This window comes from Triticum urartu, chromosome 3 (assembly GCF_003073215.2).
Source record: "Triticum urartu cultivar G1812 chromosome 3, Tu2.1, whole genome shotgun sequence".
NCBI lineage: Eukaryota > Viridiplantae > Streptophyta > Magnoliopsida > Poales > Poaceae > Triticum > Triticum urartu.
Genome location: NC_053024.1, coordinates 681,133,897 through 681,150,500, shown reverse-complemented (window position 1 = coordinate 681,150,500; position 16,604 = coordinate 681,133,897). Strand labels below are relative to the sequence as shown.

General features: G+C 45.2%; 1 protein-coding gene across 1 annotated transcript; it reads left to right on the top strand.

The window, feature by feature from the left end:
* The first annotated feature begins 15,101 nt into the window (after positions 1–15,101).
* LOC125549104 (agamous-like MADS-box protein AGL18) lies at positions 15,102–16,239 on the top strand. The gene has a single exon (XM_048712592.1). The coding sequence runs from the start codon at positions 15,109–15,111 to the stop codon at positions 16,165–16,167; it is 1,059 nt and encodes a 352-aa protein (XP_048568549.1). The 5' UTR covers positions 15,102–15,108; the 3' UTR covers positions 16,168–16,239.
* The last annotated feature ends 365 nt before the right edge of the window (positions 16,240–16,604 follow it).

Below are 16,604 nucleotides of genomic sequence, written 5' to 3'. Positions count from 1 at the left end.
TGCTGGACGGTGATGGGTTGGATGAGATTTACCATGTAATCGAGTTAGTTTGGTTAGGGTTTGATCCCTAGTATCCACTATGTTCTGAGATTGATGTTGCTATGACTTTGCTATGCTTAATGCTTGTCACTAGGGCCCGAGTTCCATGATTTCAGACCTGAACCTATTATGTTTTCATCAATATATGAGAGTTCTTGATCCTATCTTGCAAGTCTATAGTCACCTATTATGTGTTATGATCCGTTAACCCCGAAGTGACAATAATCGGGATACTTACCGGTGATGACCGTAGTTTGAGGAGTTCATGTATTCATTATGTGCTAATGCTTTGTTCCGGTTCTCTATTAAAAGGAGGCCTTAATATCCCTTAGTTTCCATTAGGACCCCGCTGCCACGGGAGGGTAGGACAAAAGATGTCATGCAAGTTCTTTTCCATAAGCATATATGACTATATTCGAAATACATGCCTACATTACATTGATGAATTGGAGCTAGTTCTATGTCACCCTATGTTATGACTGTTACATGATGAACCACATCCGGCATAATTATCCATCACTGATCCGATGCCTATGAGCTTTCCATATACTGGTTTACGCTTATTTACTTTCTCGTTGCTATTGTTACAATCACTACATAATACCAAAAATATTACTTTGCTTTCATTACTCTTTTGTTACCGTTACCACCACTATCATATTACTTTGCTACTAAACACTTTGCTGCAGATACTAAGTTTCCATGTGTGGTTGAATTAACAACTCAGCTGCTAATACTTGAGAATATTCTTTGGCTCCCCTTGTGTCGAATCAATAAATTTGGGTTGAATACTCTACCCTCGAAAGCTGTTGCGATCCCCTATACTTGTGGGTTATCACTTTGGTTCGGGCCTGGCCAGCCCATTAGTCCCGGTTCAGTCACGAATCGGGACCCATGGGGGTATATGTCCCGGTTCATGAGCCCGGGGGCCGGCTGGGGCCTCGTGGGCATTGGTCCCGGTTCGTCTAGACCCATTTGTCCTGGTTCTAGGCATGAACCGGGACCAATGGGCCTCGCTCCTGGCCCACATACATTGGTCCCGGTTCGTGGCTCGAACTGGGACAGAAGGTGGAGCTTTAGTCCCGGTTCCAGCCACAAACCGGGACAAATGAGCTGCCTATATATACCCCATCGCCGCAGCAGAGCACTCCATAGTGCTCTGTTTTTTCTGCCCGGCGAGGGGAGGGCATTTGGGTGCTCTAGCTCAGCTCCTATGCACATGAGGTGTTCGATGAAATGCCCGAGCCACACTAGTTAAGATTTCTCCTCTCGAAGCTCGACCCCAAGCTCCATTTTCCCCAAGAGTTGCATAGGTTTAGCGGTTCGTCACGTCCCGTCCCCTTCTTCACCGCCGTCAATCGCCTGCGCCGATCTCGTCGCCGGCACCACCATGGTGAGCCTCTTGTTCTTATCTTCTTTCTGAAAGAAAAAATATTCTTACTTTAGATAGATACTTGTCTAATTTTCTTACTTTTATTATTGCTTGTTATTATATAGTGTGATGGTTTTGGTATCCGCCCCCGTCGGCCCTCGTCCTGACTATGATTCGGATGTGGTATATATTATCTTTTTATAACTATTTGGTTCATTTATTGCTTATGATAATTATGCCAACCAATGTGACATAGATTTTATTTATGTAGGAGGTAGTTGAACCGGAAATTCCAACCGACCCTATTGTCGAGAGGTTAAATTTAGTTGAAGAATAAAACAATTACTTGAAGGAAAAATTAAAAAAATTGAGGAGGAGAAGATGATATTGGAGTTGCATGTTGCGGATGTCATCGATGATCACAAGATCAAGATGGATGCAATGCGGTTGAAGATGAGAACGATTAGAAAATATGCCATTCATACCGAGGCTTGGTATCATTATGCCGTTGTATCAATTGTTACCTTGGTTGTGATTATGATCGCATTTGTTGTTGCATTGAAAGGTTTTACATAGTTTCAATGTATGGTTTAAGTAGATGCTCTGGAGAGCTATGTGTTGTTCAATTTGAACTATGTATGTACTTTGGCTTTAATGTGATGATGAACTTCTATTAATTTGGTCACTTATCTACCCATGTGAATCTGTAATGGTTTTTGACACACATAATTATATATAATGCAAGCAGATGAACCGGCAATGGATGTACGGTGACAGACACACATAATTATGTTTCTCGAAGTGGCTGAGGCAAACAAGCAGAATGGTTGCATGAAAGATAACAAATGAAGTCAGAAATGGTTGAAAATTGATGATGTGGCTTTGAATGGTGCATTTTGAACACACAAAAAGTTTGGAGTTCAAATAAGTTCAAAAAAATGAAATCCCTTTGTAACAGATGAGTTTTCGTCCGAAACCCCGATACTTCGAAAGAGATTGTCCATTTTGTACACGAAGTGCATCTAGTTTTTGCTGTAATCATCTCTACTTTTTAGCACATGCTATGTGGGTGAAATGATGATACCATGCCAAGTTTCAACCTTTTCAGAGTTTATTTGTAGTGCTTTTCAATTTCAGGGTCATTTAGTGCAAAAAGAATGAACTAATAGCAAAAATAATGAACTAGAAAACTTTTATGAAACCCTGATAGAAAAAAAAGAAACTAAAAGAATGAACTAGAAAACTTTAATGAAACTCTAGTAGAAAAAACAATGAAATAAAAAACTTTAATGAAACTCTAATAGCAAAAGGAATCAACTAAAAAGCTTTCATAAACCTCTAGTATTATTGAAACTAAAATTATATAAAATTTATGTAACTAAAATTATCAAAGTATTTTCTGTTCAAAACATTATAAGCAAAAAGAATTTTCATAAATAACTTTTTTTGTTAGAAACTTTAATAGCAAAAAGAATTATCTTAAAAAAAATTGTTAGAAACTAAAATAACAAAAACAGTTTTTGAATATAATGATAAAACACAGTAATATTAAATAGCAGGAAAAAGAATCACTCCAAAATCTATTTTTATAGTAAAGTTAATCACAAACTAGTGATTCACACAAATTTCAAAGAATTCAAATTTAAATTATTCAAATTGGAAAACTAATGGCACTAACAGAAAGTTTATTATTTTTATTACCTAAAATCAAAAAGAATCACTGAAAAATAGTAAGTATTTTATTTTTATAGTAAAGTTAATCACAAACTAATGATTCACAGAAATTTCAAAGAATTCAAATTTAAATTGTTCAAATTGGAAAACTAATGGCACCAACAGAAAGTTTATTATTTTTATTACCTAAAACCAAAAAGAATCACTGAAAAATAGTAAGTATTTTATTTTTATAGTAAAGTTAATCACAAACTAGTGATTCACACAAATTTCAAAGAATTCAAATTTAAACTATTCAATTTGGAAAACTAATGGCGCTAAAAGAAAATTTACTATTTTTATTACCTAAAATAAAAAGAATCACTGAAAAACAGTAAGTATTTTGTTGTAAGTAGAAACAAAATAAAATAAATAAAGCAACAAAGATAATAAAAAACTGGAAAAAAATAAAAAATGCCACATACTGGGCCACCACGGCGTGAATACGACTAGAAACTCACCCATGGGCCAGGATTCAGGCCAGCAGTAGGCCCAGTAGGCCCACAGGCAGATAAAGTGACTTTAGGCCCGTAAGCCTGCATTAGAGAGGAGCTCGAAGTGGTCAGCGCACCACCGCTTATAAACCACTTTCGAAGCCTCTCGGCTAGCGAGGTGGGACTAAACATCCCACCGCACCGCGACAGTTCCAGCACAAGACCATTGGTCCCGGTTCGTGACTCGTACCGGGATGAAAGGGGGCCTTTGGTCCCGGTTCATGGTACCAACCGGAACCAATGCCACCCCTTTAGTCTCGGTTGGTGCCACCAACCGGGTCTAAAGGGGTGCATTGGTCCCGGTTCACGGCACCAACCGGGACCAAAGCTCTGGGTATATAACCAACACTTTTGAAAATTTTCATCTTCATCTCGCAGTTGCCCTCGACGACATCGACGCCGCCCCCGCCGCCGCCGTCGCCCGCGCCCTCGCCGTCGCACGCGCCCTCGCCCGACGTCGTCGCCGCGCGCCGCCCCTGCCCCGACACCGTCGCCCGCGCCCTCGCCGTCGCCCGACGCCGTCGCCGCGCGCCGCCCGTGCCCCGCCGCGCGCTGCTCCTGCCCCGCTGTCGCCGCTAAATATAACCTTTTAGTTATACATGCTATTTTTTTACATGTTTTTAGATTTTCCTATATGTATGTATGTATTTTTTTGATGTATGTTCATATATGTATGTATGTATTTTTTACATGTTTTTTGTATGTATGTATGTATTTTTTCAATTGTAATATATGCAAAAGTTAGTTTTTTTTAGAAAAGTTAGACCTATATATGTTCTCTGATTTAGTACATTTTAGGTTAGTTTCATTTTTAGAAAAGTTTTACATATTTAGGAAGAAGGAAGAGAAGGAAGAAGGAAGAAAAAGAAAAAGTTTTATATATGCAAAAGTTACATTTTTAGAAAAGTTTTATATATCTAGCTAGGAAAGGAAGAAGAAGAAAAAGAATGAGAGGAAAAAGGAAAATAAGAAGAGGAAGAAAGGAGAAGAAGAGGAGAGGAAGAAGAGAAGAAATAAATAAGAAGAGGAAAAAAGAAGAAAAAGAAGAGGAGAAGAAGAAAGGAATAGAGTAGAAGAAGAAAAAATAGAAAATTTTCTATTTTTTTCTTCTTCTCCTCTTTTTTTTCTTTGATCTTCTCCTCTTTTTATTTCTTCTTCGTCTTCTTATTTTTTATCGGGTATGCCATTGTCGATATACCCCCCGATAACTTCAACACGAGGGGGGGTCGATATACCCCTCCCTGATAACATTATTTTCCCACGTATGTATGTCGTCGTTGTCGATATAACCCCCTCCCGGATAACTTTGACATGAGGGGCGGTCGATATATATACCCCCTCTCGTCCGTGATAACTTATTCCACGGGAGCACCCCCTAGCCCTCTCGCTCGACCAAAACTCTCGAGGACACCCAAACCCTAGAAAAAAACGATGTCGGTCTCCTACCCCCTCCCGCCGCGCCCCTATCGGACAAACTCTCCCGAGGCCACCCAAATTTACTAAGTTAAAAGAGTGTTGTCGTCGAGGCCACCCCAAACCCTTGAAGCGTTGCCGAGGCCACCCCAAACCCTAGAGAAGCGTCGAGGCCACTAATATGATTCCTTATTGTGATTAGCGAGCTAGTTCTACGTTTGCCACTAATATATCCATCTTTCATGTTTGAATAATAATTGCCATGTTGTAAATATTTGCAGAAACTATGGAGCACCCCCGAGACGAAGCAACAGAAGCGGTGTTGGGGGACATAATTGAGCCGGAAGTGATGACGTCATGTCGTTTCTCAACGAAACCGATGGTCTGGAAGGACAGGGTGAAGAAGAAGGCTACGGTGATCGAACAATGGAGGAGGAAGGACATGATTATGATGACTCCGGTGACCGAATGCCGGTGGAAGGACACCGTGATGACGGCTCCGGTGACCGAACGGAGTCCGACCAGGTATATATATTAATTAAGCATGTGCTGACTATAGCTAATTGATGCATTAATTGTTTTTGGTATGTACACATATTAATTAACAACTCTCGTCTTTCTTCTTTTTTCTAGCCCTCCGAATCGAGCACAACTTCGGTAAAGAGACGAGGCCCGAAGAAAAAGTTGCGCTCGGATGAAAGGTTTGAGATCACAGCAATCGCGCGCGATGGCCAACTGATTGAACCCATCCGGACAAAGGAAGCATTCGCTGCTCAATGCGGGGTTCTTGTTAGGGACAAGATCCCAATCAGCATCCACCAATGGTATAAGCCGGCTAAAGATGACCCTGAGGTGTCTTATGTCAACGATATGCAGAAAGATGATCTTTGGACCACGCTGAAGGCAAATTTCACCCTACCGCCTGAGGAGGGTCCGAAGAAGCCAGTTAAAGAGCAATTGATCAAGTCTCATGCTCTTAAGAAGATGGCAGAACTATTCAGGAGGTGGAAGAATGTAACACCCCGGATGTAATTTACCTTATTTGTACTCCAACTCTTGCCGTTTCCGGCACTAAGTTATGATATTTCCTCGTTGTCAGGTTTTTGTCTCCGTGTGTTTTGTCTTTGTCATGCATCTCATATCATGTCATCATGTGCATTGCATTTGCATACGTGTCCGTCTCTTGTAGCCGAGCATTTTCCCCGTTGTCCGTTTTGCATTCCGGCGCTCCTATGTCACCCGGTGTCCCTTTCTACCTCTTTTCGTGTGCGGATGTTAAACATTTCTGGATTGGACCGAGACTTGCCATGCGGCCTTGGTTTACTACCGGTAGACCGCTTGTCAAGTTTCGTGCCATTTGGACTTCGTTTGATACTCCAACGGTTAACCGAGGGACCGAAAAGGCCTCGTGTGTGTTGCAGCCCAACACCCTTCCAAAGTAGCCCAAAACCCACCTAAACCTATTCAATCATCTAGAGCGTTCGATCACGATCGTGTGGCCACAAACCGCACCTCATTTGGAGCTTCCTAGCTTCCTCTACCTCTATAAATAGACCTCCTCCCGAAATTTTCGGGTCTCTTCAACCCCTAACCCTAGAAATTCGTCCTCCGCGCCGCCGGAAGTGTCCGTTTCGGCCGGACACGCCCGCGCCGGCGACCGCAGCCACTCCCTGATCGACACATCGCGTAGCGCCTCCACCGCCGCTGCGGCCCGTCCCGGCCCAGGGTGGGCCCTCTCCGCCGCCCGCGGCCGGAAGCCGCACACCCGCGCCCACCGCCTTCCTCCTCCTCCACGGCGCCCGGCTCTGCCGCCGGCCGCCTCGTCGCGCGCCAGTGTTGCCTCCATCGCCGGACTTCGCCGCCCCGTCCACCGACGCCCACCGCGTCCCCAAACTCCGGCGCGCCCCCGCGGCCACTCCGACCAAGTCCGGCGACCCCCCCCCCCGACGATCTCCGACAGCTCCGGCAAACATCGGACTCCGTGCATCTACAGTGTTTCTGGCCGGATCCAGATCTGAGATTTTCTCCTCGGTTGACTTTTTCCTCCCCGAAACACTATATTTTTTCATACTTTGGCATGCCATAACTTCCTCATCGTAGCTCCGATTCGTGCGTGTAGCATATCAAAATGTTCGCCTCGACGAGTACATCATTTCATCTCATTGCATAATTTTCATTTGAGCTCATCTTGATGCCCGAAATGCTATTGGAAGATGGCTATGTGATGATTTTGTCAGATCTGTTTCAGCCAATGGCCTTTTGTCATTTTTGCCATGATTAGTATGTGCATGCTATGATCCTGAGCCCTACATGTGTTTTGTAGAATGTCATGCCATCTTTACAGGGGTGTATGCCATGTATTTTTGTGATCTTTGTGGTGACTAGCACAAGCATGCAAAGTAGCTTACTCAATGATGCTGATTTCAGGGACTTCGAATTTCACTAAGTCCTTGCCCTGTCCTTGCCATGTCTTTACTTTTATGCCATATGTTCATGTTGTTTCCTAGTGATCCGTGCCTCTTTTGTGGATGGTTAGTAATGATGTTTTGTAGATAATGTTGTGCTCTATCTATCCGCGTCTTTGTTTGCAATTATGGAGCAACCTAGATTGAGTCAATCGAGCTCTACTTTTGCTATAAAATGTTCCTAGCAGATTGTTAACATGTTTAGCGATTTTGCCGAGGTTGTTGCTATTGATCCGTGCATGCTATGTTGTTGTTCTTGCCATGTATAGCTTCTATGCCATGTCTTCTTGATGGGTGTATGCTTAGTTTGTCATGCAATGCCTCGTAGTGAGTGCATCGAGATCGTAAACATGCCTACTTGTTAATCTGTTTTGCATGCTCCAGTTTTTCACTAAGTCTGAATCTGTTTTTGTTTTTTGCTATGTTCACATGCTTGCAATTGTATTTTCTGATCCCTTTTGGCTCATGGTCACTAAGGGACTTTTGTTATATGCTTAGAGTAGCTTCATGCCATGCCTTGCTTTGCCATGATATGTTCCTGTAGCATGTAGTTTTCATGCCCTAAAGATTGCTTCCTGATGATAAATTCCTGACTTGTTGTCAATTTCACTAAGTCTGAAACCTGTTATCTTTTGCACTTTTGCCATGCTTGTTTGAACCTATTAATGAGTGAATTAGCCATAGCTCAGTGTTCATATTTTGTCAAGCATCATGAGTGGATCCCTGCCATGTATTTTGTTGCTATGTTTGGGTGCTGTAGCATAATTATCTTGATGCTTTTAGATGGCTACTTGGTGATTATCGCAGACCGGTGCCATATTTGTTTTGCTTGCCTTTTCCAAACCGTGCATCCGATTCTGGTGATCTTTATATCACTTTCGACCGAAATCATCTCACCTTTCTAGTGGCACTCTTGGATTTCCAAGTTGAGTCTAGGTTCAATCATTTTTTTCCAAATCTTGCATATGCATCACATATCGCATCCGCATATCATACCATGTTTGCATCATGTTGTTTGAGCATTGCACATGGTTGATCGTGTTCCTTTTGCTTGTTGTTCTTGTTTGGGTTAGAGTCGGGAGACGAGCGTGAACGAGGAGCCCTTTTAGTTCGTTTACGAGGATCAAGGCAACTCTGAGAACTTTGCAGGCAAGATGACCATACCCTGGAAATCACTTCTATCTTTGCTTGCTAGATTCTCGCTCTTTTGCTATGCCTATGCTACGATACCTACCACTTGCTTATCATGCCTCCCATATTGCCATGTCAAACCTCTAACCCACCTTGTCCTACCAAACCGTTGTTTGGCTATGTTACCGCTTTGCTCAGCCCCTCTTATAGCGTTGCTAGTTGCAGGTGAAGATTGGAGATCGTTCCTTGTTGGAACTTGTTTATTGTTGGGATATCACAATATTATCTTGTTTATCTTAATGCACCTATATACTTGGTCAAGGGTGGAAGGCTCGGCCTTATGCTTGGTGTTTTGTTCCACTCTTGCCGCCCTAGTTTCCGTCATATCGGTGTTATGTTCCCGGATTTTGCGTTCCTTACATGGTTGGGTTATAATGGGAACCCCTTGACAGTTCGCCTTGAATAAAACTCCTCCAGCAATGCCCAACCTTGGTTTTACCATTTACCACCTAGCCTCTTTTTCCCTTGGGTTTCCGGAGCCCGAGGGTCATATTTATTAAACCCCCTGGGCCAGTGCTCCTCTGAGTGTTGGTCCAAAACGGAGCCACTTGCAGCGCCACCTCGGGAAAACTTGAGGGTTGGTTTTAGTTGTACGTAGTGTTCATCTGAGTGTGCCCTGAGAACGAGATATGTGCAGCTCCTATCGGGATTTGTCGGCACATTCGGGCGGTGTTGCTGGACTTGTTTTACCATTGTCGAGGATGTCTTGTAACCGGGATGCCGAGTCTGATCGAAATGTCTTGGGAGAAGGAATATCCTTCGTTGATCGTGAGAGCTTGTGATGGGCTAAGTTGGGACACCCCTACAGGGATTTGAACTTTCGAAAGTCATGCCCGCGGTGATGGGTAGATGGGAATTTGTTAATGTCCGGTTGTAGATAACCTGAAACTTAACTTGATTAAAATGCACCAACCGCGTATGTAACCGTGATGGTCTCTTCTCGGCGTAGTCCGGGAAGTGAACACGGTGTTGGATTAATGCTTGACGTAGGTTGTTCTAGGATCACTTCTTGATCATAGTTGTTCGACCGTGCTTTTGCCTTCTCTTCTCGCTCTCTTTTGTGAATATGTTAGCCACCAAATATGCTAGTCGCTTGCTGCAGCTCCACCTCATACCTTTACCCTACCTATAAGCGTAAATAGTCTTGATCGCGAGGGTGTGAGATTGCTGAGTCCCCGTGACTCACAGATTCCTTCCAAAACCAGATGCAGGGACCGATGATGCCGCTCCAGATGATATGACCGAGCTCAAGTGGGAGTTCGATGAAGACTCTCGTCGTTACTATGTGTCTTTCCCAGATGATCAGTAGTGGTGCCCAGTTGGCGCGATCGGGGACTTTGTCGCATTTGGGGGTTGATCTTTATTTTGGTTCCGTAGTCGGACCCTGAATGTATTGGATGAATGTAATGACTTATTTATGTATTTATGTGACGTGGCGAGTGTAAGCCAACTATGTATCCTTTCCCCTTTATTTATGTACATGGGTTGTTTGCGAAGATTACCTCACTTGCGACATTGCTTTCAACGCGGTTATGCCTCTAAGTCGTGCTTCGACACATAGGAGATATAGCCGCATCGAGGGCATTACAAAGAATGAGCTGAAAACAACGTTTGTCGACAAAGAAGAGACACCAGAATTCACCGGCCGGTATGAGAAGATCAGAGATCAGTGGGACGAATTTGTGGCCCACAAGACATCGAACAAGAGTAAGAAGATGTCAGCGACAAACAAGAAAAATGCTGCAAAGAAGAAGCTTCACCATCGCACGGGGTCAAGTGGCTACCTCAAAGCCCGGCCGTTGTGGGCCAAGGCTGAGAATGATCTGCTTGATAAAGGGGTTGAACCAGAGACATTGAACTGGCCAGACCATTGCCGGACTTGGTTCTTCGGGGTTGGAGGAACCTTGGATCATGTATCAGGGAAGTGCCGTTGGACGAACGAGCAACTGCAAATACCCGTCACGAAGCTTCGGCAGTATATCGATGCAGCGCAGCAAGGGACGTTCGTTCCAGATAGAGAGAACGACGAGCTCACAATGGCCTTCGGGAATCCTGAGCACCCTGGACGGACACGAGGCACGCCAAGCTCCATTCCATGGAAGGCTGGGTTTCCGGACGCAGGTGGTTACAAATGCCAGGAGAGGAGGAAGAAAGTGGAGCAGACCCAAATACAGGCGATGCACGCAAGGGTACAAGCGATAGAGGAATGAGAAGCAGATCGCAGCAAGCGACCTGCCGAAGCTTCCCCCAAAGCTACCCTGCCATCTCAGCGGAGAAGCAGCGTGGCTTCCACCGAGCTGCTTCAGCTGGAGCCTGTCTTCAGGGCTCCTGCTAGCTACCCCGTGGACTTAATCACGAAGTCTCAACATTGCTACCTTATGACGCAATGGATGAAATTGAAAGTCAAGGCGGCTGTTGGCTCTGTTGCACCTCCTGAACCTGGCGCAACTTTTCACTGCCGGCCGATTCCAGAAGGATATGCTAGGGTGATGGTGGATGAAATAACTGACGGATTTGAGGACCTCAAGCTTGACCACCCTACGGGTGAAGGGGAGACTCGGCTGAGTTCTTCTCTGAAGACTCCATGCCTACGGCGGAAGGAACTCATCAACCTTCCGAACTGGATGCCTCCGCCTCCTCCTCCTCCTCCGGCAAGTCAGGGCACTCCGCCTCCTCCTCCGGCGAGTGATCAGGGCACTCAGCCTCCTTCTCCGGCGCGCCTCCTTCTGCGCCTGCCGGCGTGCCCGAGCAGCCAGCCTCCTCCTGATCCGCCTCGCCAGCAAGGGCGGAAGAGACCCGCCGCCGCTCCGGCTGCTCCCGCATCGTAGTCCTTCTCCTCCACCTCGTAAGCAATGAAAGGAGACAGCCGCAGCCGCTCCGTCTGCTCCGGCGTCTAGCAGTACAGCCAGAGGCGGCAATACATATTCGGTCCATCTCTCAAGCCTCTAGAGAAGTTACCATACAAGAGGACCGCGGAGGAAAACGCGAAGATCGTGGAAACCGAAGTGAAGGACTTCTTTGATGGGGTGAAAGCAAAGAAACATCCACGTCCGGAGGAGAAGATAGATTCGGTGAAATTAAAGCGCACTATCGATGCCCTGAGGAAACCACCAAAGTCTCCGCCGAAAACAAACTATGAGCGCATTACTGAAAAGATATATATCGAAGCGGAGCGGTTGGGAAGTACTATCAGTGATCGAAGGTTAGCAGAACGACGAGCTGGGAAAAAAATTGCCTAGCTCGGCGAACAAGTGAACCAATCGTGCCCCCCACTCAAGGTGTCTAGCGATATCGTCGCTAATGATCAGAGGATGGTGCCCGGTTATACCAATCTTGATGATTACATGCCCGACGATGTACATTATGAATTCTTGGAGGTGGACGAACACAAATACCATTACGGGAAGCCTCTCGTCAAAGATGAAAAATCTCTAACAACGATGATGCGAAGATTGCATGATTGGTACATGAAAACCTGTAGAGAGTCTGGGGGGACGAATACTTTGACGCTGAGAGTTAAAGAGGAGCACGACCTCGTTGGAATTGATCTGTTGTCTATTCTATTTGAGGAGTTCTTCCAGTTTTTCAATCAAAAGGCCCTCGATAAATTAACGGTCACTTGCTACTGTCTGTAAGTACTACTTCTGTCATTAAGTCTCTATATATAGCTCAGCTCTTTCATTGCATGTATTTATAATTATCCTCACTATATTATGCAGATTGAAGATCGTCGAGTGCAGAAAAGCGGAAATATATGATATTGAGTTCATTAACACAAATCTCATAGATGAATATGTTGTTAAAAGAATGCCAAAGAAGTCGAGGCCAACTTTCTCGAATCGTTGGTAATAAATCAAAACAAAGATAAAATACTTTTTCCTTACAACTTCAAGTGAGTGTTACTGTCTTGTGCATATTCGGTTTCCCTTGTTACTTGAGGTTATAGTAATGTAATTAATTGATGAGTTATGCATGCGTGCGCAGCTTCCATTATATTCTCCTGGAGATTAAGCTTAAGCAGGGACTAGTAATCGTCTTAGACTCGAGACGAAAAGATCCCGAGACCTATGCGGACATGACTAAAATTCTCACCAAGTAAGTTCAATCAATCATTATCGCACCATATCGGTAAATTTTTTGTTCATTTCCTGATATCTCAAGTAATAATTATTATCTTTGTCTTGCAGGGTTTGGAAAAAGTTCACCGCAGAAGCTCCGGGACTGCCAAAGGAGCTGCGATATACATACCCGAAAGTAAGTACTACTCCCTCCGTCCGGGTTTATTAGGACTAAAGACAACTTCTCTTAGACCAAGACACATGGTAATTTGCTCACATTAATTCTTCCATTCCACTCCCAATGCACTCTCTCACATGCATGCAGCCAATGAAAAAGCACACATGAAGTGTATTAACTTTTCAGCCATGGCACCAACAACAATAGCTTTCAATACAACCAATGAAATGGTTGCATGCATGCACCTTTCCAACGCGGGGCCTTATAAAAGGGGACATGTTTGTGATGCTGAGAGGCCTAATAAACCCGGGCGGAGGGAGTACTAGCTAGCTACTTCTGCGCATCTCCCGTTGATTCTAGCTACTTTCATCGATGCCATTTATAATGCTTCATTATCAGTTTGATTGACCTTTATTTCTCGTAAAGTGCTTGTGGAAGAAACAAGGGAATGATTTCTGTGGATATTACGTCTGCGAGTTCATCTACAACGCGACTTGCAAAAATAAGCGGGGCTACTCTCAAACACAATTTGATGTGTGTAAGCAATAATATTCACAATTTCATTTTATTACACCATCATTTCTGTTGAGTTTCATTCATATATATGTATTAACCCCCTTCTTCAAATTAGACGTGGCAGATGCAGAATGAACTCCTACCAGAAGATCACATGAAAGCAATTCAAGAGGAATTGGCGGGATTCTTTGTTGACCACGTCATCAATAAAGCCTGAGAATACCATGTTGAAGCTGAGTTCTTATATAATTAGGGGAGATTATATTGTAAGAGATCTTAATATTGTATATATGTAGCCAGTAGCGTCGGATAGATATACGAAAACTTGTTGTTCGCGCAATCTCTCGGAGAAGGAAAGGTCAATATCACTTCTCTCGGTATGCATGACGAACTTCTGTACTTAATGGTTTCCTTCATTTGCTTACTAGCTAGCGTGTCGAGGGCCTCTCTATACGTATAGTACGTACCGTCGACCAAGCACGGAGATAAGAGAGGACACTTCTCTCTATTAATTAATTAGCTACCCAACACAATATGTGAAACACCTTAATTAACCATACAAACCCCCAAATCCCCCCCCCCCCCCAGAAAAAAAAAACCCTAACCCCTGAAAAGCTGACGCATGGATGCCTTTAGGTCCTGGTTGGTGCCACCAACCGGGACCAAAGGCCCTTCTACCTGGGCTCGCCGCAGCGGCTACGTGGAGGCCCATCTGTCCCGGTTCGTATAAAAACCGAGACTAAAGGCCAAGGGCTTTAGTAACGACCCTTTAGTCTCGGTTCCTAAACCGGGACAGATGGGCCTTACGAACCGGGACAAATGACCCTTTTTCTACTAGTGAAAAAACTAGATGTGATTTTCTTACATATGCATTTTTTTTTTGCTTTCTAAGGAAAGCATGCATGTATGAGTTGCCAAGGTTGTCTTGTTCAAAAAAAGGAGTTTCCGAGGAAGAAAGGAGAATGTCAAAGCAGCCGACTGACCGATGCAATCACCTCTTTGTCATTGGTCAATGATTTTATATATAGGATATGGAAGTTAAAAAGTATACATCGAGATCCAATCCGAGGAAAGTGGTATGAAAACTGGATCAGGCCACTCGATCCCCTCCACACACTCACCCTCACGAAGGAATTGAGCGTCGGTCGTATATCTAGGCTGCTGAAGAGAACCAAATGTGTGGTGTCATAGTGGAGGAGGAGCACACCATCGGAGAGTCATGGTCTTCGCTGCCTCGGGATCACAAGTGTAACGAACGTGCCAGCGTGCGACAGACGTCATCCTTTTTGTGGGCCAACATCGATTCGTTTCCTACTAAAACGAACATGATCAAGAAAGATCTCTTGGCGCTAATTCTTAATCCTTACCTAATAAAAACACGGGGTGGAGTTAAACATAGCCATAAAAGAATCATTTTAAATACTATAGCGTACTGGCCGAGTTATGCCTATACGCGTGGCAGCTCATGGACAGAGAATACCGAACAATACCTCGTTTCTAATCATGAGTTGTCAATTGTTCTAATGCCTGGGCCAGCCCAGACGAGCGTTCCTCAATCCTCATCCTCTTCTCTCGGCTTCTATATAAGCACCTACAACCCCGAGACATAGACACACACAAATCTACCTCCTCTCCTCTTCCTCTCCCCGAGCCAGCCAACGAGCGAGCAATGGCGCCGAAGCAGAAGGGTGGCAACGGGCGGCAGAAGATTGCCATCCGACGGGTCGAGAAGGAGGGCGCCCGACAAGTGTGCTTCTCCAAGCGGCGGCAAGGTCTATTTATCAAAGCCACCGAGATGGCGGTGATGTGCGGTGCTGAGGTAGCCATCGTCGCCTTCTCAGCCGGCGGCAAGGCCTTCTCCTTCGGCCACCCCTCCGTCGAGGCCGTCATTGACCGCTTCCTGGCAGGGGGCGGTGCGGGAGTCCTGAGCGTCGCTAATGATAACGAGCTGAAGAAGTTGCACCTTCAGCATGGCGAGTTGCGCATGTTGCTAAAGGAGGTGAAGGAGCGCAAAGAGTGCATGGAGAAGGCCATGGCAAAGGAGCGCACTGCGGGGGATCAGATTGCCATGTGGCTCAACCCCAAACTATGCGCAATGGGGGAGGAAGAGATTATAGCCTTCGCCGCGAAGCTGAGGGTGGTGCGGGCTGCCGTCTCAGAACGCACAAACCAGGCGCTCCTGGATGAGCAGAAGATCCACCGCATGCTCCAGGCGCCCGCGCCGCCGCTACAACAGCTCTTTGGTGGCAGTACCTTTGAGTTTGGTAGCAGCAGCAGCGCCAACACTGGGATGGAGATGCAACAGATGCATATGGCGATGCCTCCGATGCAGGGGTTCGCTGCCGGAATGGATATGCACCATATGCCAATGGAGATGCCTCCGCCATCCAGGTTCGACGCCGGGATGGAGGTGCAGCAGATTCTTATGCCGACTACTCCGCCATCCAGGTTCGACGCCGGGATGGAGGTGCAGCAGATGGTTACAGTGATGTCGCCACAGCTAGAGTTCGCCACGGAGGCAGAGATGCAACAGATGTTTATGGCGATGTCTCCGATGTCGGAGTTCTCCGCCGGGATGGAGATGCCGCCGCCCACGGGAATAGCCGCGGGGGTAGAAATGGTGCAGCAGGGGCCCGGGACGAACATGGGCTTTCCGTACTTAGGAGAAGGAGACAAGATCCATACCGAGTCCGAGTCCGAATCCGAGTGTCTTAATCAGTCCGAGTGAGACTATCCATTGATCCATTGCATGCATGGATGGATGCCCATCTATTAGTTCATTGCCACTCTAGTTATATTATTCATCGTGCTTGATCGATCTACCTGGGTGCAAGATTTGTTATCGTACTATTAATTAAACTAGCATGGCCCACGCGGCGGCACGCCGCGCCCATCAATACATACAATTAAGTACTATCTGAAGGAAATTTATTTATGGTCATTGTACAGAAGGGAAGTGGATGACAGTACATTTTGGAAGCGGCTCATTTATTTTAGCTAAGCATGGCTTGTTGGAAGAACAAATGCCATGAGATGCCCATACTAAGATAACATAGACGATATACATTACTTAAGCGTGTTGCATCAGATCACTCTAGTGTAACCTCCTGCAGGATTAATTGGTGCCGGTGATAAAATGATAAATGTTGGTCCGCCAAGCACACC